Below are 21,935 nucleotides of genomic sequence, written 5' to 3'. Positions count from 1 at the left end.
TTGTACTTGTGCATATTTCTATGGTCACAATTATACAGTTAAGCGAAGGGATCAGAGAAAAGCAGAAAAGGAGAAAGCGATGATAGCTATTTAGGAGGCAGTTTATGCGACTTAGCCAAGACGTTGGGTTATGATCGATAATGATGATGACAGTGGTGACCTTGCGTATTAATTTGTTAGTACGCAACAGTTGAAATTATAATCATCCTATGATCAAATAAAAGGTTCCCGCAGGCAGGGCTTAGTTGCATAGAAAACGAAATACAAGACAATAATCCATTGGATTCTTAACCATATATATATATATATATAGCATGATCCTCAACCTTGAGCAGCACATGATGACATTAAATTAACAATTTCCAAATATATATACCAACAACATATGTATCTTTCATCATATTTGAATCAATATTCAATTAATTAATATATTCTTTTAATATTACATATTATTAAAACAAATAATTAAGGACGATATAATCAATTATATGAAAGTTTTAAGCTATCCTAGATTCTAGAATAGCCATGCACAATTTTGATTTTAGGCCACCACATAACTAATTAATACTCATCAATTAATGAGCGGATGAAATCATATCGTAGGAATGCTACGCAACACCACTGTTTCCACGGTTAGACCTGGTCCGAACCCTAACAACACACCCCAATCGAATCCTTCACCGGTTGAGGCTTTATTTTCCACCATAGACTTCCTCCTCATCTCATCCAAGATGAACAATACTGTGGGGCTTGACATGTTACCATACTCGCTTAGCACCTTCCTCGATGCGATCAATTTCTCCTTCTTCAAGCCGAGTGTCATTTCGACTAGATCCAAAATGGCTGGCCCACCTGGGTGTGCCACCCAAAAGATGGAATTCCAATCGGTAACACCAATCTTTTTGAATGCTTCAAGTAAACACTTCTCAATATTCCCAGAGATGGTTTTGGCAACATCCTTTGATAAGCTAATGGAAAGACCTGATTGACGTAAGTGGCCTTCAACCATATCATCGAGTGCAGGAGAATCGTAGAGCCTGCTGAGTAGAGTTGGAACAATGGGCGCTCCACGGACGTGTCGGGATCAGCACCGACTATCGAGCTGCGGCGCCATCAGCAAAGATTGCCTGCCCTAGTAGGGTGTGGAAGTCAGTCTCGATGGGTCCCTTGAAGCCGCTGGCGGAATTGATCTCGGAGCGGACAACGAGGATGCGTGCATCTTTGTTATTCTCAGCAAGATCTTTGGCGACACGGAGGACAGAACCACCACCATAACAGCCTAAATGATACATCATAACACGTTGGACGGTGGGTGAAAGGCCGAGGAGCTTGACGAGTTGGAAGTCATAGCCAGGTGCGTCAACACCAGAAATGGTAGTGAATACAAGGTGGGTGATCTTAGATTTGGGATGACCCCACTCTTGAATGGCTTTGGAAGCAGCTTCCTTAGCCAATTTAGGGACCTCAACCACCATAATGTCTTGGCGTGCGTCGAGTGATGCCGCCATAGGATTGCAGAAGTCTGGGTTTTCGTTGATAATTTCCTCATTCAGGAAAGTGTGGCGTTTTATAATTGTTGACCTGTCGCCTGTTTAATTGAACACCAACAACATGAAAAGAAAACTTATAATTAGCATTTGGATTGATTGAAGAGAGCGTTTATTGAGATCATCAAATCAATCCGTATAATAAATACTCACAGATTCGCTTGAATTTCTCCTTCAACTCGGTCTTGTGCTCACTCTTGGTGGATCTGAAGTAGAAATCGGGGAAGTCAGTCTGGTATGTAAAGTTGGATGGATTTGCAGTGGCGATGGCAAGAACTGTGGCTGGACCCTCTGCACGCTGTGCTTCGTAGATGGAACCCATTATTGCTTTTAGTTTGCTGCTCTTGTTTTTGTGAGTTCGATCGTGAAGATCGATGTGGGAAATTAAACAACAAAGTTAGAATTATAAGAAAGATATGGAGGGAAGGGAAAGCTATAATAGCAAGCAATGATGAATTTGCCAAACCAATGTATGGGTATTTATAGTTTGAATTGAAGAGTCCGGGAAGTTGGAATGGATCCATACTGGGGGTGGGTTGATCGATACTACCAAGTCCATGTGTTCAATTTCTGACTTTTGACTTTTAATAGTGAAAGTTCCCCGGAGGTGCATTTATTCTCTCTTAATTTGTCTAGCCAACTTTGGTGGTCTCCATTGTTTGTTTTTTTAATATTCTATTATAATTATAAAATAAAATATTAAAGCATTTAAGTATGTCACGTAATGCCGTTGTTGTTTTATCAGTACAGTCCATGTTTTGACGGTTAAGGCGGATTCTTAACTATGGTGCACTAGGCCACATTTTAAAGGATTAAAATCCTTGTATTTCACCCTAAGGGGTCAGTTCAGTTGGTAAAAAATCAACTCCTCAAATAAGAGGTCATGAATTCAAACCACCTTAGCCATATCCCTATCCCTATCCCCTATTCCTCACAAATTCCAAATAAAAAATTCCTTGTATTTCATCGAATCAATTATAATTGTGTGCCGCAACTCCTCAAGTATATAAAGGTGATTAATTAGGTGGTCATGGTTCAATATCTTTGGAAATATCGAACTCTAACACATCCAAAGACTAGACTGACTTTGTTTCTTTTAGTACTTTGCTACTTGCTAGTGTGTAATTTCAGAGATAATATTAAAAAGGAAGGCGGATTGGAAATATCGAACTCAAACGACTTTGACTAAGTCAATGGATCATTTCTTTCATTTTTTTTTATGGCAAAAAAAAAATACTCCATTAAAATTAAAAGGGTAATTTGCATCTTAGGTCCCAATATTTGAGAAAAGAGACATTTGAGAAAGCATTTCTTTTAAAAGTGATTTTTGATATTCTTTTTCAGGTAAGTCCTGTCCTACTTCAAATTGAATAAATTCTCAGTTTTACCCTTTAATAATTCTCCCACTCTCCAATCTCCATCTCTACCCCTGCAATCCCACCCCCATCTCACCGGCTCAACACTATGGCTCCACCTCCACCTCCACCTCTACCTCCCTCCAATCTATAATCATGTGGGTCTCACAAAGTGGATGCCATCATTCTTGTATATTTATGTACGTTAATTTGATCTCGCCTTTGGTTCTTGTGCCTAGACACAGAAGCATGTAAAGTTACCATTCACCCCTGTGGAAATTGGAAATCTCATCCATGTTGATGTACATGTGCACACTCTTATCAAACCCCCACACTAGTTAAAGGACTACATGCCCAGATAGTGATCTCTTGCCCAAAGATAATAAATCACTTAAAATATAATATATCTTAATACTTAATTTAGTATGTCATTTATTCATTTATCTTACTATATATATATTTCTCATGATAATAGATTTTTTTTTTTGGGTAAATCATGGAGAGTTTTTCTTTCATTTCACTGCCCTCTCCAATTCCTCCAATTCCTCACATGCGGGTGGAAATGATCACCCTATCCCCTTCCTGAAAACACTGTCCAAGGTGAGATCCACTCTCCCTATTAGAGAAATTGAAAGAATTAGAGGTGCCCGCGAATTGAAGGTGATAATTATTCTAAATCATGATAATAGATTTACTTGCTGACAAATGAATGTTAATATGCAATGATCTCTTTTGGACGCATTGAGCATTATTTATTGAATTTTCTTTGGTGAAAGGAACATGTTTTCTTCATGGTTTCATTAGTTGTTATATTCTTCATTTAATCTCGATTTTATAGTCTTGTACGTATTTGATCGAGTCAATTATAATTGGGTGTGGAACTCATTAAAAGACCTGTGTCGTCTTGAAAGATCTATCTAATGGGAAAATTATTTAAAACTTAAGTTAAAATTGCTAAGTTTAGTCCCAATTAAAAATATTATCTAACTCAAAGAGTTGTAGTCATCATATATGTGGGCCTTGTTATTCAGGTTTGATGCAAGAAAGATTACAAACTTTGCCATGGATGTTTGGAAATATCGAACTCAAATGACTTGGACTAATCAAGTCAATAGATCAATCTCCTTTTTCCTTTTTTTTTTTCTTTTTTTCTAATGATGAAAAAGAAACCATTAAATCAAAAAGAAATATGATCATTTACATCTATTGGTCCCCTGTACTGCTTAAGAATAGTAGTATGAGATCAATAGATCATATCTTGATTCACATACCATTCGATTATGACGATCCAAAGGGCATAGATCTCATCACACAATGGATCAATTCCAGATTTACCCTTATTTAATCTGATTTCCAACATAATTCCATTATCCCATATAAAATGATGCCTAGCTATGCCTCTATTAAGGATGTAAATGGATCGAATACGGATTGAATATGAATTGAATGTGATCAGATCTGGATATCTCTTGACCGGATACGGATACCCTTAACTAGATTACTAGATATAGAGGCAAATCGATTTCGAATTTTCAACCATCCGTTTACATCCCTAACTTATGTAAACTAGACCTTCCTTCCCGCCGCCCCCCCGAGATATGATTTGCTCTCAATACATGTCTCTCAATTGTCTTAATTTATTTTCCTCATTCTCTAAAACATGTTGTACCTTGAAGAACCTTCAATATCATTAGATATTTAATTTTTTATTATTAATTGACATCTATTCGGATTGAATAGATTTTGTTCCAGATTATCCAAATTTGGATCTAGATAACCTCTTATGGATCCAGATACCTCTAAATGAATAATGTAAACAAATAATTTCCAACTATCTGTTTACAATCCTACCCTTTATTGAGGGCGGAGAAAGATAGACCAAGGAAGTGTTGGCGTAGGCCACACTCTCGGGTAGAGAACACTCGATCCCCATATGAAATATCCTCACTGCCCTCCAATGTCCGATACTTTTTTATTGCGCACAAATCATTGGTAGGTTTCTCTATACCGCTTGCTCCGAGAAACCCCTCCCTTATATTATAATTAAATGTAGAGAAGAGGTTATCTAAACCGACATGATCGATAAGCTGGAATATTTCGGGATCATGAGGGTTTGCTTTTATGTGCCTTCAATTGCTTCTTGGGCGTAGGTACCAATTATGGAGCCGAGCCGAGTTTATAGTTCTCCTCGGTCTTTGGATGGGTAAAGAGATGGGCATTGATAGATTGCGGGTGAAATGTGACTGTTCTTCAGTGGTTTACTTCAATCCTATCAAAGTTTGTCCCTTGGTTCTGTCGCCAATCGTGGTGGACTTTGGAGTCTTTAGCTTCAATCACTTGGAAGATTAGTCATCATTACAAGGAAACAAATGGTGTGACTGATTATCTAGATAATTACAGGGACTGCAACTCAGGGAACCTTTGAAGTCTTTTCGAATCTTCTTCTACTTGTGTGGAATAAGCTGGTTTAAGATACGCAATCTCGTCCCAGATTTTGTTTTGAATATTACTTGGTTTTGCTGATGTTTGTGATTTGGTATCGACCTGCTAATGGTTTTGCCGAAGGTTTGTTTTCATATCAGTTGGCCGTGTGTTGCAGCGTGTTCTATACCTAGACACAGTCTGGCATAAAATGACAGCCCCGTCCCTATGTAAAGACAGGGCGGGGGGGGTCAATCATTTTGCGTTCAACTATGTTTGAGTGAAGGTACATTCCACTGCACATGACCCGATGGCATTCTTTGGTGCTTGAATTCAGAATAATTTCACGACCTTAATTCCTAATATGTCATCGGAGTTTTTGAAGAAGATCTTTAATGATGCCAAAGCTATTAAAATTCCAAAATTTCCAATGGATGATCGATGTGCCTAGAGTTTTAACTCCATCTGGTATCTTCACTATGTTATCAGCCTGGGAAGCAATTAGACTTAAAAATCTGAAGGTGCCAGCATACATGATTTTCGGTGGTGGTTTTGAGGTCCTCTTCTTCGAGTGCAGGGAATGTTCAGGTATGTGAGCATACATGAACAATTCACAGCCGCTTAGATGGAATCTATTCTGTGGAAATGTTCCATCTGAATAGCTGTGAGTCGTTCACATACGTACACTCACGTATGTGAACATTCACCCCCCCTCTTCTCTTCTCCCACAACACTCAATCTTTGGGTGGTACGGACGAGAATATTTCTATTAAAAAAATTCAGTTAGCATCAAGATGTGAGCTGTGCTTGGATCATACAAAATCTGCCAAAGCCTAGCTGTTCGACCAAGTCCCTCTACCCAAATCGCAAAGGTCTTTTGGTGCAAACCTGTAATGGGATGTATTAAGTTGAATATTGATCCTTACCAAAAAAATAAAAGTTGAATATCGATGGGTGTTCGCTTGAAAATCATGGAAGAGCTGGTGCATATGGGGTGCTTAGAGACCACTCGATCGGGTTCTGTTAATCAGGCTTTCAAGGAATTCCTTGGTCACAAATCGAATTTTGTGGCAGAGTTTGCAACACTGATGAATGGTTTGTCTACAGCTTTGGAGATAGGTGTCACTAGTCTCTGGATTGAATGTGACTCGATGGCGGTGATGATTTTAGTACAAGCAAATTGTATTCCTTAGTTACCTTGGCAACAATGGATTTTCCCTACAAACTTTCTTGATTGGATCTATACACTGGAAGATTTTTCTTTGCTTTTAAGAATCTAATTCAGTTGTGAATTATTTAGCCAAGGAGACTGCAAAATTTGGTGTTTCCGCTTTTGTTTCCAAATTTTTCTATGTTTATGAAAGAGAATATTCAATTTGATATTATTGGTAAATTTAGATTTCACTTTTCTAATTGAATAGCTTTTTACTTTTTTGAGTTTGAATTGATTTTTCTCTGCTGATGACAATGTCGAAGGTGGGAGTCTTTTCTCTCTCCTTATGTTTTTAACTTCTTATATTTTTCAGATTATGCGCAGCTTTTAATCCCGTAATCTCCTCTTTTTTATCCTTTTATATATAATTTTCTAATCTTTTAAAAAAAAAAAAATGTAATATTTTATTGATGAAGCAAAAATACATATAACAATAGGAACTATGATAGATAGCCTTTTGCGAATTGGCTGTTACTAAACAATCATTTCCTACAATCAAAAGACCACATCTAAGTACATAAACAAGTAGACCCGCCCATAGGTCTAACATAGAATATATATCCTTAGATTTATATACCAATGTTTTAGGCCACCACTTAATTAATGAGCTGATGAAATCATATCGTAGGAACACTACGCAACACCACTGTCTCCACAGTTAGACCTGGTCCGAACCCTAACAACACACCCCAATCGAATCCTTCACCGGTTGAGGCTTTATTTTCCACCAGAGACTTCCTCCTCATCTCATCCAAGATGAACAATACTGTGGGGCTTGACATGTTACCATACTCGCTTAGCACCTTCCTCGATGCGATCAATTTCTCCTTCTTCAAGCCGAGTGTCATTTCGACTAGATCCAAAATGGCTGGCCCTCCTGGGTGTGCCACCCAAAAGATGGAATTCCAATCGGTAACACCAATCTTTTTGAATGCTTCAAGTAAGCACTTCTCAATATTCCCAGAGATGGTTTTGGCAACATCCTTTGATAAGCTAATGGAAAGACCTGATTGACGCAAGTGACCTTCAACCATGTCATCTGAGTCGGGGAGAATCGTAGTGCCTGCTGCGAAGAGTTGGAACAATGGGCGCTCCACTGACGTGTCGGGATCAGCACCGACTATTAGAGCTGCGGCGCCATCAGCAAAGATTGCCTGCCCTAGTAGGGTGTGGAAGTCGGTCTCGGTAGGTCCCTTGAAGCCACTGACGGAGTTGATCTCAGAGCAGACAACGAGGACGCGTGCATCTTTGTTATTCTCAGCAAGATCTTTGGCGACACGGAGGACAGAACCACCACCATAACAGCCTAAATGATACATCATGACACGTTGGACGGTGGGTGAAAGGCCGAGGAGCTTGACGAGCTGGAAGTCATAGCCAGGTGCATCTACACCAGAAATGGTAGTGAATACAAGGTGGGTGATCTTAGATTTGGGTTGACCCCACTCTTGAATGGCTTTGGAAGCAGCTTCCTTAGCCAATTTAGGGACCTCAACCACCATAATGTCTTGGCGTGCATCGAGTGATGCCGCCATAGGATTGCAGAAGTCTGGGTTTTCGTTGATAATTTCCTCATTCAGGAAAGTGTGGCGTTTTATAATTGTTGACCTGTCGCCTGTTTAATTGAACACCAACAACATGAAAAATTAATTAGCTTTTATAATTAGCATTAATTTTGATTGATTATGGAAGAGAGAGCGCGTTTATTGAGATCATCAAACCAATCCGCATTTGAAATATAATATATACTTACAGATTCGCTTGAACTTCTCCTTCAACTCGGTCTTGTGCTCACTCTTGGTGGATCTGAAGTAGAAATCCGGGAATTCAGTTTGATATGTAAAGTTGGAAGGATTTGCAGTGGCGATGGCCAGAACTGTGGCTGGACCCTCTGCACGCTGTGCTTCGTAGATGGAACCCATTGCTTTTAATTTGCTGTTCTTGTTGTTCTGAGTTCGATCGTGAAGATCGATGTGAGAAGTTAAACAACAACGTTAGAAGGAAGATGGAGGGAAGGAAAAGCTATAATAGCAAGAACTGATGATGAAATTGCAAAACCAATACATGATCAGTATTTATAGTACGTTAGAATGGATTCATATTGGGTTGATCTGATAGACTGATACTACCAAGTCCATGTGTTAAATTTTTGACTTTTGACTTTAACAATGAAAGTTTCCACCAAGGTGCACTTATTCTCTTTGTCTAGCCAACTTTGGTGTCCTCTTAAGTGTTTTTTTATTATTATTTTTTTTTTTTCATATTAGGCTCTGGTTTTAATAATAAAGCACTTAGGATATAGTGATATAGTACCTTAATACTAACTCTTTTTTTTTTCTTTGTTGTTTTATCAACTTTTTGTTTATTCATTTATATATTTTATTATACATATTTCACATGATGGTTAGTTTGACTTGTTGACCAATTAATTTGAATACGCAACTATCTCTTTTTGGACGCATTGGGTTTTTTTATTTTTTTTTTAATTTCCTTCAATGAAATTTTTTTTTTTTTATCTCGAATTCATTTTTTAGATCCTGTACCTTTCTAGTATGTAATTTCCAGTCATGGATCTTTGGAAATATCGAAGTCTACTGATCGAGACTGATCGAGAGACCAGACTTGTTTTTTCCTTTACTTTTTGTAGTAAGTAACTTTCAAAAAAAAACAGGGAATGGCCATCATGGATTGTTTGGAAATATCGATCTCTAAACGACTTCGACTTAGTCTATGGATCAATATCAGAAAATTATCTCCTGTAGTTTCCTGCCCGGCCAGTCCCCCAGTGCCTAATAAGGAGGGGTGGATTCTATCTAGGCAAAAGTGTTTGGATAGGGGAAGGGTGGTCATTGTCCCCCACCTTTATTAGAGGCACTAAGGAACTAGGCAGGACAAGGAACAGGAAGGGACAAAGATCCATCAATATTCTTTTTATTGAAAAGAAACCATTAAAATTAAAAAGAAATAAGATTATCTACATTTTCTGGTCCTCTATACTGCTTAAAAATAGCAGTATGAGATCAATTGATCATTTCTTGATTAGGTACCATTCGATTATGACAATAAGCCATAGATCAGATCTCATAAAAGAATGGATCAATTCTAGATTTACCCGTATTTAATCTGATTAACAGCATATGTATATGTAAAATCGCATTTTGTTACCCCAGAAAATTGCATCAATGATGGAAAGAGTCCCTCAGAGTCTTGTCAAAAATATCAGTTACTATTAGCATCGAACAAATTAGGGTTTTACCAAAAAAAATTACCATTTGTCTCTGTATCACTTTTGAGTCCAAAACTTCTTGGAATTGTTAAAAAAATTTATAAATAAATGTGTTTTAATATAATTAGCCTAAATATAAAATTTTGTGCCAAGACGACGCAATGTTGCCATTAAATTACTATTTTGCAAATACAAGAGTTGTCGAATCCCATGGGTGTTAATTAACTGACAACAATTTTTTAGAATGGTCTCAAATTTTGTGTTCCAGTGTATTTTATCATTGGGCTGATGTTTTTTGTGCCGCAGTGCAAGCTGCGCCTAGACACATGGGTCTACCACTCAGGGGGACAGGGTGGTCATTGCGCCCACCCCCATGTGTCTGGGTGCAGCCTGCGCCCCCATCACAAAGAGCATTCTCCCTTTATCATTTTATATCATTACCCAAAAGATGATGTAAAATTGATTTGATTTAGCCATTGTTTGATAAAATTACGCTTGAGAAAGTACCTCGAACTTCAGGCTCAATTTTAACACAATTTTTTGTCTAGTAACCATATTATTTTTACATCAATGAATACTACATTTTATTTTATTTTTTTGGTAAGAAGTGAGTACTACATTTCAAGACCTTTCCAACAATACTTGAATGCGAAAATCAGACCATTGGATTTCCCGAAATCTGCCAACAAAAATTTGATGTGAAAAAAGACACAATCAGACCAATGGGGGGGATGCCACATGGCATCCTTGAGGTACCCCAAGGACAGCCCCAGTGGTGCCCGCACAGTGGACTGCAAGGAATGTTCACATAAATGAGCGTGAACAACTCACTGTCGTTCAGATGGAATCTATTTTGTGAGAATGTTCCATCTGAATGGTTGTAAATTGTTCACGTACGTGAACATTCACCCCCCTCCCCGCAGTGACCCTTGGATGGCTATGGATGGTCCCCTCCCTCCCCCAAGCACCGAATACGTGGGGAGGGGTTGCTTTTGGAAAGGAAGAAAGGGGGCAAGGAAGGAGAGGGAGAGAGAGAAGGGTTAGAGAGTCACTTAGGGGAGGTTCTGCCAGATTTTTCCTAAGAAATCTTACACCCATAAGTCTTCAATCAACCTTAGAATAGGTGGAAAACCCAAAATATAGGGGGAATGCTCTCCTTCGGTCAATGAAGGTAGAGTTTTCTCTTTCTTCACTCGGCAACCTGAAGGAGCAATTGAGCATAAAATCGAAGAAACGAGTACAAAACTAAGTATCTGAGACTCCCACCGGACTCAAAACTGTACCTGAAGCAGGAACCTGGATTGTCTTCAGACTACCAGTAAGGGTCTCGCAAATCTGAGCGGGCATATCTCTTTAGGCGAACTTTTGGTTTTCTTTTTTGTTCACTATTTGTATATTTTAACATTTAATCAAGTTCTTCTCTTAACCCTCCTTAAAAACTTCAACTTAAATAGTTGTAAGTCATTTAACACACTAATCAAGTACCCCCAATCCTGGCTTCAATCCGAAAAGGTTTTTTCTTGGTTAATCGGATTTATCTATATTTTTTATCGTTGATTGTGTACTAATAAATATATCTATGTATATGTATATCTAAGCCTACATCCATTGCATTCATCTCAATAAACCCTAAGAGAGTATGTTCCAAAATACCCTTCCAATATCCATTCCCTTCCTTCAATGAATGGGATCCCATTCAATGTGAGTGGAGGGAAACTCGGTCCACAGAAAAATGAGAGGTGAGGGATGAAGGATGAAAGTAAGAGGAAAGAGCAAAGAAACCATTAATCTTTTTTTTTGATAAACCTGAATTTATTCAAAAGCAGAAAAAGAACTCCTGGATGGAGGGATACAAATCTCTCTCAACCATTAATCATAGAGTCCAATTACGGAGTCAAATTACTAGTGGTCGAGACCATCGGTGAAAAAAACTCAATCCTTTTCCCGCCATTTGATTTCGTCTCAAATGATGTTGCCACTGCCCAAAAAGGGCGAAGAAACACTTGACATCAATGGGTTAAAACAATGGGCAGTATGTTGGGCCCAAGAGGATGGGAAGAAACTTTTGTGGAGTCCAAATTTAGATGATTTGGGCCCATATTTACAATAAACATAGGTGAATTTTATGGTAGTACTAAGGATTCCATCCATAATACATCAAACTGTGGACTGTTGTTCCAACTAGAGGTGCAAGTTTGACCTGGTGAGTTCGAGCCTAGCCCAAAATTTCAAAGTATGGGTTGGGCTATTTCACCAGCGGGCTGGCTGGGTTGTGTTTTAAGTCAGTTCGAGGGTTGGATTTTGAGCCCACGGGCTGAACCTTGGTTAGGATGTTTAGGTCAATGTGTGTGTGTGGCCCTACATCAGCATGGGAGCCAATGAAAGCACGTGCAAGAGCATATACATGGATGGAATTTTTAATTTCATAGGGGTGGTAGTTTCATGTGCTTATGTATCGGGCGACATGGCTAGACATCGTTCTTATTTCCTTGAAATTTAACACATAGGGCCAAATCGAGCCTATCCATGGCATGGCTGGGCCAGGCCAAGTTGAGCCCTGGGGACTCAGGCTGAGCCCGGGTTTTCAAAAATCCGCACCAACCTAACCTAGTTGCATCCCTAGCCCCAACCATCCTAATCCAACAAACACTTCAAACATTGATTCCCCAATGAGACTATGAGAGGAGAATTTCACCCGTACTCCCTTCCTAGTAGGGTTTTAGTAATTGATATTGGTATTGGTCTCTCTGTCGATACCAATCTGGGTCGGCTCTATTTTCATTAAAAAATTAGTTTTTTTTTTTTCATTTTCACCTGTCTGAACCAATCCACCGATATGAGATCAGTCAAGGATCAATATCGGTCTCACCGATACCGATACGAATCAGCCATATCAACCCGATACCAATACCTCAAAGCATTCCTCCCGGGTAGCCTGCTTGCTAGTTGTAACCTTTGGTTATAAAGTGTTCTTAGATTGCATCTCAGTGGGCTGGTGCTCTACGTCATTACGTGTTCGTGACTGTGTTTGTGATTATCTTTCTATCCAATGGCTATGGTTGGAGTAGTCAAATCCTAATCGTGTGCCGCGAGGAAATTTAAAACCTACGTGGGTGAAGAAAACTTAATCCCAAAAATATAAAAATACCAAGCCTACACGTACATTGATGAGATTAGTAGAATATCTGTCATTTTCTCATGGGTACACGCAAAAGAAGTTCAAACCAACTATTTAATAATAGATCATGTCAAATTCCTCCAAGTAGAAACACTATTATATACAAAACCACTACTTTCATACATTGAATTGCTGAATTAATTACTTGATATGTCAAAAAAAATAAAAAATAAAATGTTTTTTATGAAAGAACGTGGTATGTGCGCCCTCAAACACAGAGGGGGCAGAATATGTCTGCATGTTGATGTGTTTGTGCATGCTACCAGTATTGGTCTTTGCATGTGTACAGAGGCCACATTCCCCCATAGAGAACTCTTTTCCCTGAAAAACTACAGAAACGTAATTGCATGGCGCAATCTAAGTTTGGAAGAGAATTGAAAAATCAATATTTTGGATATAATTGAAGGGCTCATGTTCTCTATGCCGCAGCACAAGTTGCGCCTAGACACATGGGCCTGCCACTGAGAGGGTAGGGTGGTCATTGCGCCCACCCCCCATGTGTCTGGGCACAGGCTGCGCCCCCGGCATAGAGAACATTCTCCCATAATTGAATTATAATTTAAAGAAAAGGAAGAAGTAAGGTTCAAGTAAGTAGAATCAACAATATGAGTGGTCTGGAAAAATGAATGGGTGCATCCATGTAAATATGATGTTTCAAGATATCAATCAAGAGTGGACGCTATCTTTTGTTAATATGAGTTGCTTAGAGAGTACAAGAACAGTCCAAACCATGGCTGTTAATTGGGGATTGGAATTCTTATCTAAGTCTGGATGATAAAGTGGGTGATAGGCCTATGGCTCAGAGACAGCTCAAGCACCTTAATGACCCTGCCAATAATGCATGCGTTTCTGAGGTGATCCAGGTGGGATACAAATTTACTTGGGACAATAGACAGTATGGAAAAAGGAAAATTAAGGCTAAACTGGATCGTTTTTTCACCAATGCTGACTGGCTGCAACTATTTCCAGAGGCCCAAGTCACTTCGGATATTCTTGCCACCTCTGATCACAGGGCCATCAATCTCCACACTGATAGATCCTCTGATCGGAGGTCTAGGCCCTTCCGGTTTGAGGCATTTCGGCTCACTGAACCCAATTATAATCAGCCCGATTACCTCAGCTTGGGCAAATTTTACTCATAGAGGTTCTTCTTCATACAGAATGCATCGAAAGCTTATTTCTCTCCAACAAGTACTCAAAAATTGGAACAAACATGAGGTGGGTAACATTTTTCAAAATCTTGATCAGACTAAATCTGTGCTGACCGAGCTATATAATATTGACCCCTATATGAGAAATGATCACTGGTTTCTAAATGAGAAGCTTCAATTAGCACAGTTAAGAAAACTTGCTCATCAGGAGGAGATTCTATGGCAACAAAAGTCCAGATCCAATTGGATTGTGAATGGAGATAGAAACTCAAAGTACTTCCATATTTCTACCATGAAGAAGAGAACAAGGAACAAAATCAGGCTTATAAATGTAAATGGCACTACTGTTACTGATGAAAATCAATTGGGTCAAGCTTTCATAGATTTCTTTAGGAATTTATATTCCTCTTCTAACCCTGTGCAAGAGAACTCTTACTTTGAGCATATCAGAGGGAGAGTCACAAGAGAGGACAATGACAAGCTCACCTAACTGGTTACTGATGCTGAAATTAGATCTACTGTCATGGCCATGTCCGCGGAGAAATCCCCTGGTCCAGATGGTTTTTCAGGTTTATTCTACCAGAATGCCTGGTCAGTGATTGGAGATGATGTTTCTAGTTGTATCAAGTAATTCTTCACTCAGGGTACTTTCACTCTGTCCTTCAATCAGACATACATCTCTCTTATACCAAAGGTGGACCACCCCTCTTCCTTTTCTGAATTCCGGCCAATTAGTCTGTGCAATTTCATTTACAAGGTCATTTCGAGGATCATTGTTGGCAGACTGAGACCAATTTTGAACAAAATAATATCTTTCAATCAGAATGGATTTATTAAGGGTCGGCATATTCAAGAAAACGTTCTCATTTGCCAAGAACTTCTTCACAAAATCAAAAGCACTAGAAGAGGTGGTAAAGGGTATTTCTCTCTTAAAGTTGATATGCAAAAAGCGTATGACCGGGTTGAATGGATCTTCCTCAGGAATACCCTTACTAGCTATGGTTTTGATCCAGTTTGGATTGACCGAATTATGTTTTGTGTGGAGAACACCTAGCTCAGTATTTTGCTTAACGGTAGCCCTCAGACTTTCTTTAAACCAACTAGGGGTCTGCGTCAGGGGGACCCCCTCTCCTCCTATCTTTTTGTTCTCTGTGCGGAGGTCCTCTCAACAAAACTAGCTTTGGCTCATCAGCAACATCAAATCAAGGGCATTCAAATTTGTAGGGGGGGAGATAGATTAACACACATGGCATTTGCTGACGACCTTATCTTTTTTGGGGAAGCTACAATGGCAGAAGCACGAGCATTCAATGTTGTTCTAGAAGTTTACTGTAGACATTCTGGTCAAGCTCTGAACATCAATAAGTCGAGAGCGTAGTTCAGCCCTAATGTGAGCTCCACAATCAAGCGGCAATTGAGAGAATTCTTCCAAATTTCCCCTACTAATTCTTTGGACACATATACTTGGGTATCCCCTTTGCTAGTGGTAAGCTCTCCAAGTGACATTGTGATAATCTGATTGCTAGAGTGTCTCACAAGCTACAACATTGGAAGACACAATATCTCAGTCCTGCTGGCAAAGTAGTTCTGGTACAATCTACTCTTCTAGCCCTTCCTCAGTATACCATGTCGTGTTTCAAGCTTCCAGTTTCTGTTCAAAAGTCTTTGGATAGCATAAGCAGAAGTTTTTATTGGTCCAATGGAATCAATTCTCAAGTTCCTACTATTTCTTGGAGTAATATTTGCATGCCCAGGCGAGTGGGGGGTCTCAACATCAAGCTCACAACTCCAATGAATAATGCACTCCTTGCAAAAAAAGGTTGGGAGCTACTTACATCTCCTTCATCTCTCTGGGTGCAACTCATGAAGCAGAAATACTTTCCGACTACAACTTTCTTTCATGCCAATTGTCCTAGTACAGCATCATGGGGGTGGAAATCTATCATCTCAAGCAGAGATCTTCTGATTAAAGGTTCCTTTTTCCAAGTCGGTGATGGCTGCTCTATCAACCCTTGGAAGGATTATTGGATACCCCATCATCCTCCTTCCAATGCCCCATTTCCCCTTCCCTTCAATGCTCCTTGCTCGGTGGATTGCTTCATCGACCAATCTGATAGATCCTGGCGAAGAGACCTTATATTCCACACATAGCTCTTTCCATTCTCTCTATTCCCCTATCTATATTTCCTATGGAAGATAAGTTGGTGTGGCTTGGTACCTCTACTGGACATTTCTCTGTGGCCTCTGCTTACCTGTTGGCAATTCAGGAAAGCTTCCATCCCCCTAATCCAATCTGGATTAAGCTTTGGCATCTCCCTACAGCTCCGAAGATCCAACACCTTTTATGGAAAACTCTACACATGAAGCTTCCTTTACCAGATCTTTTGAACCAGAGGGGGTTCAACCTGAATCCACTGTGTGTTTTATGTCAAGAACAAGCTCAATCCGAAAATCATCTATTTTTTGAATGCTCAATTATCGAAGGTATCTGGCGAGAGACTGGTCTTCTTTCCCTATTCTCCCTGCCAGATATTGGAGGTGCAATTGAGGCGACAACTAATCTCCCTAAGGATTCTAGTAGAGAGAATTGTGCGAAGGCGTCCCTTTTCTGCAGCCTTATCTGGTTTATCTGGAATGGCTACTGAGATCTTATCTATAGGCAACAGAATTTCAATCCTCGACATATCATGCTGAGAGCTATTGCACATTCAACAGAGCACCTGATACTAGTCAAGACTGGAGCCAGAAGAGACATTTTGTGGGTTAGTTGGCACCCTCCTCAATTCCCGTTCATCAAGTTCAACGTGGATGGAGCTAGCAAGGGTAATCCGGGTCTAGCGGGCATTGGAGGGGTGTGTAGATCTACAGCCAACTCTATTGTCTGTGGATTCTCTTATGGCATTGGTTATTCTACAGCCTTGATCGCAAAAGCTCTAGCTATTCGGAGGGCGATGCAGATAGCGGTTGAGTTGAGGCTTGTATATCTCACCATTGAAAGTGATAATCTGTTGCTCATCAACATCCTTTCGGGTGCCTCTTCCACCGTTCCCTGGAGAGTGAAACCGTTGGTTGAGGACTGCCGAGCCTTAGGTCACAATTTTTTGTGCATTTCCTTTGTTCATTCCCTCTGGGAAGCCAATATTGTAGCGGATCACTTGGCATCGTTGGGTGCTTCTACTCAACAGAACTTGCACTGGATGGGTCCCCCTCCTCCTTGTATTTTGATTTCTCTGTTTGCTGATTCGTCTGGAATTTCGTTCCAACGGTAATAAAGTTTCGTTACCAAAAAAAAAGATTGGCTTCCGTTGACCAACTAGAGGAATTTATTTACTCAATGATTGAAATGCCTATGTCAACTTTCCATGTGGCTAAAATAAAGGAGTTGTCGCTGGCCGAACTTAATTATGTGTGTCACTTGATTACAACATAGATTTATTTTTTTTTTTTTAATAAAAGACTACAACATAGATAGATAGAGAGATAAATGCAAGTCAATTTGCTTAATCAAAATGAAGCATTGGACGGATGAAAATTGACTCCAAGTGAATATTTAAAGGAGGTTTGGGGTTTGTAGATCAGACACAATAGAAATGAAATGATCGTCCTACCCCTATGAAAGATAGGAATCTTGACCTCAAGGTGCAAGTAAAATGCAATGCTTCACCATTTATCACCGACCACGTGTTTACCAAAAAAAAATGTCTACGACCACGTGATAAAGATTTTGGGTCATCATCTGATGCTAATCTCTCTTTACACGTTATGACGGGCCCACCAACACTTGGGTTATAAAACAACATGTGGCGAAGATTAACTCAAGAGCCCAATTGTTATTCATACCCACCTTTTCTCGGAATTTAGATCCAATGGGAAACAAAACTGAATCTTTTGCCTGGCTGAGATGCCTTTGTTTATTATACACGTCATTCTTCCATACAGCAGGATGCAAAGGACGGTATCTTTATTTATTTTAATTTATTATTATTGTAGGAAAATTAATTATTATTTAAATCTAGTACACCACAATACAAATACAGTAGTAGTACTTTCTAATCGTGTTATTAACTCTTGCTTACTAGTACCTAACTATAATTAGTTTCTTAGACTTTTTTTTGCTATCAAAATTAATTTCTTAGACTTGACTAGTTAAACAACTCTCTAGCAAAATTGGCTGGCTTTGCATGGACGACACGTGGCCGGTGGACTTTGCCTGATGAAACACCTTTCTTTCATTCTTTCATTCTTTCATTCTTTCATTCTTTCAATCATTTTAAAGGAAAAAAACTGGCACAACGCTGTCTATCTCTGTTTCCCCTTTTGAAATAATCCTTGTCCATCATGTATGATGTCTTTTATAAATAAAAAATAAAAAAATGTATAGTGTCATCTAGCACTGTCATTAGTGTCACCCACTAGCTTATCACATGCGAGCAATGTGTCTATCTATGTCCCATTCATTAAATTTTTGTGCCATAGCATTGTTCAAGATATCGGTATCGGTATCAGTATTGATGGTACGTGATATTGATACGATATCAATGCAAATTGGGAATATCATTTAAAAGGTAATTTGTTTTTTAATTTGCATCTAATACTAGTCTGATATGGATCTTTATCAACTAATCAATATCGAAACCGTATACTTGGACATCGATACTGATACCCAAGGTTTAAATTTGAAAGTATCGATACCGGTATCATATCAAAAGCATCATTTTAAGAGACATACGTATTGTATCATATAGAAAACACACAAGCTATGGTAAAGATATATATAGAAATGGTCTAGAAACGTATGTTTAAGATATGTGTAAAATATAATTTGAATCATAAAACACTTTAAATATGTAGGGAAAAAGAACGTTAACCGGTCGCGTGGTTCCTACACCCAGACAAAGCAGTGCGCTAGACTGTTCAGCCCCTAGTGAAATCGAAAATCCCATTCAAATTAATGCCTCTGCACGCACTCTCATGGATCCCTGTACTAGTGCAGGGGCAACACCTCGAGTTAGTGTTCTCTTGCGCAAATAAGTAACATGTAAACATATCATGTATAAAAAGAAAAGCAAATGCATACAATTGATTATTTTTTTTAAAAAAAATCTTACATATACTAATACTATATTTTTTTTAAGTATCATATTGATATCTTAAATATACAATACATATCGATTAGTATCGGAGAGGAATCTAACCTTGGGCACAATCTCATTTTCCATGTTTATCTTGAGTCCTTGACGTGCAGATGGAATTAAGGGTGTCAAATTGGAACTGGAACCGAAAACCAAAATCGGGGTTGAACGTGAGCTGGCTTGGGCTGACATCTTGGGTTAAGCCTGGCCCTACCCACTTTATAGACATTAAATATGTGAGCAGGAATAATATATGTAAAATAAAGGTTGATATTCTCTGTGCCGTAGTGTAGCCTGCACCCAGACACATGGGTCTGCTATTCAGGGGGGTAGGGTGATCATTTCGCCCACCCCTATGTGTCTGGGCGCAACCTGCGCTCCCGTCACAGAGAACATTTGGCAGTAAAATAAAGATCATTATGTATCCTAATTTACATTTAATATACACTATTGATTTAATATATTAGATATAAAATATATAGGTTTAAAATTATTTTTACTATTAACCAGTCTAACTGGGCAAGAGGACAACCATCTATCCATTCGCCCTCATTTCACGGGTTGATCGAATATTAGCGTAGCATTCAATCATGCCTTTTTTTTGCCCAGGCGACCTTCGCTTTGGGGTTGATGTAACTTGAACACAAATGAAATCTTGAATTGTGTATAGAAACAAAACAATCCACTTCTATTCTTGGAGCATAAAGATAAAGAAAGTTTTCTTGTAGTTCCACTTCATGTTCTAAAAATTCAGAAAGGGAAATCGTTGGTTGGGTTGGTCCGATCATGTCCTGCTCCTTACAAAAGAAAAAAACATGCCATAATTCTAGCAAACCTTTCAACATTCTACTAAGTTTTGTCTATTGAAAGATTCTCTGAAGCAGCAACCTTACGTTGTCACTTTAGTAACCTGTCCTGCTCTTAGACTTTACGTAGCGCCCAGTCGTACCACCTAGCTCGACAACACACAATGCAAATGGAGACCAACCATTTTAGTCATGGATAATGAATTATCGAATGGCCCAAAAGGAACAAGCAACTCCATAGCGAACAAGCAACAAATGAGCACTAGTTGATCTACGACTACTCTTGGAACTTGATTCAAATGAGTGGAAGGATGATCCATGAACCAGGCTTAGGAGAAATGACGGATCACCTGCCGATCTCTGATCCTGCTAGCTAGTCAATTCAAAGTTTGACCTGTCGATTAGGAAGGCGGTTCAGGACAAGGTCGAGAACTAGAAGTCACCGTTTGTGAAAATAATATAAATATAACAAAAATAGGGGCCGAGCTCAACCCACCCTGAGCCTAATATGGCCAGGCTTATCTCAACCCAATCCCGGATTGGACTGGGCCAGGCCTGAGCAGAGCCAACCTTAGGAAACCTGGTCTAGCCCTAGGTTTTCAAAAAACCCGACCTAACCCAGCCCGGTTTCACTAAAATACATATATTCACATGAATTATGAAGTGGTCCTTTGTTTTAAAATTCCAGCTTCAATTAATAATGAGAAGTATGGGACAAGTATGGTATCCCTGTCTTGACTGTTGACAGTGATGGGTAAGGTTGATAATGCATAACTATTTTGGGGCTTACTGTCTTTATTGTCTATCGCATTTGAATTTAAGACCGGTCACAATCTCACGGTCCAAGTCCAACCCTCAAAAGGATAATGTAAGTGGTGGATTTCTTGGCATGGATAGGCTAAACCGACCACGCCAAACCTAAATGAAACCAAACTTACCAATTGATTGAAAACAAATTTAATGAAACATGGGTTCGATTGGAAATTCACATAAGGAGCATGCCAGCCCTAGCGGTTCACTTGGCATTCAAATTTGTGTAGTGTACACTAGCATCTCTGTGTGTTTATCTTTCTCATCCCGTAATAAGGGGTAGATATGTGATTTTATAAGAGAGAGGAGAGAGGAGAGAGGAGAGAGATAGATATAAGAGGCATTAGCATTCGCCATACGTTACATAGTCTAACAACGTTTAATGCTTCACTTGGCATTCAAATTTGTTCCTTGCTATCCCTGTTGTACTCTCAGATCCTCACTGGAAATTTTTGCAGGGGAGTTCCAATTAATAAATCATGGTAGTGTTGTGTTAAAAAAAAAAACAAAAACAAAAACAATGTTTATTTTTTATTTTTCCTAAATACATTATAAAAATCAATAACTAAACGTAAATAAATTGAGTTTTGAATAGATATAGGAAATTAGGTGGGTCTGGATAAGCATGGAAAACATTGACAATCCAAAAGAATAACATAATTGTAAATCCCTTTCAAATAATTTGAAATCTTATTTTATGTGTAGAATAAAAAATATTGCTACTTCTCTGTTCACTGCTTTTGTTACAACAAGATGCACCTAAGGGTGTCAAAATAAAATCGAATCTCGGAACCAGCTATTTACAATTGAACCAAATTGCATCGCAGAAAAATTTACGGTTTTGATTCCATAGGTTCTTTTTCCGATTCGATTTTGAATTGCACCGCAAAACTAACAATTTTAAACCGAAAAGAAACTGATACCTCTCACTCAAACACCAACCCACGCATCAATTGGATTAATTAATAAAAGGGCAAAGGGCAAGAGAACACTGCCTAGGCCTCTAGAGCCTTGCACGTGCACGTTGGCCAATGGGAGTGCTGCACAAACATCTACTTGGGTGGGATTTCTGCCTTTCCATGGGGATAGGGATGTA

General features: G+C 39.0%; 1 protein-coding gene and 1 pseudogene across 1 annotated transcript; one reads left to right on the top strand and one right to left on the bottom strand.

Moving 5' to 3' along the window:
• Positions 1 to 572: 572 nt before the first annotated feature.
• LOC122651059 lies at positions 573 to 8,470 on the bottom strand (annotated as a pseudogene).
• A 5,264-nt stretch (positions 8,471 to 13,734) lies between these two features.
• Positions 13,735 to 14,581, top strand: LOC122651058. Its single transcript, XM_043844394.1, has 2 exons — positions 13,735 to 14,006; positions 14,101 to 14,581. The coding sequence occupies exons 1-2, from the start codon at positions 13,735 to 13,737 to the stop codon at positions 14,579 to 14,581; spliced, it is 753 nt and encodes a 250-aa protein (XP_043700329.1).
• The last annotated feature ends 7,354 nt before the right edge of the window (positions 14,582 to 21,935 follow it).

This window comes from Telopea speciosissima, chromosome 2 (genome assembly GCF_018873765.1).
Source record: "Telopea speciosissima isolate NSW1024214 ecotype Mountain lineage chromosome 2, Tspe_v1, whole genome shotgun sequence".
Taxonomy (NCBI): Eukaryota; Viridiplantae; Streptophyta; class Magnoliopsida; order Proteales; family Proteaceae; genus Telopea; species Telopea speciosissima.
This window is presented reverse-complemented; position numbering and strand designations above follow the sequence as displayed.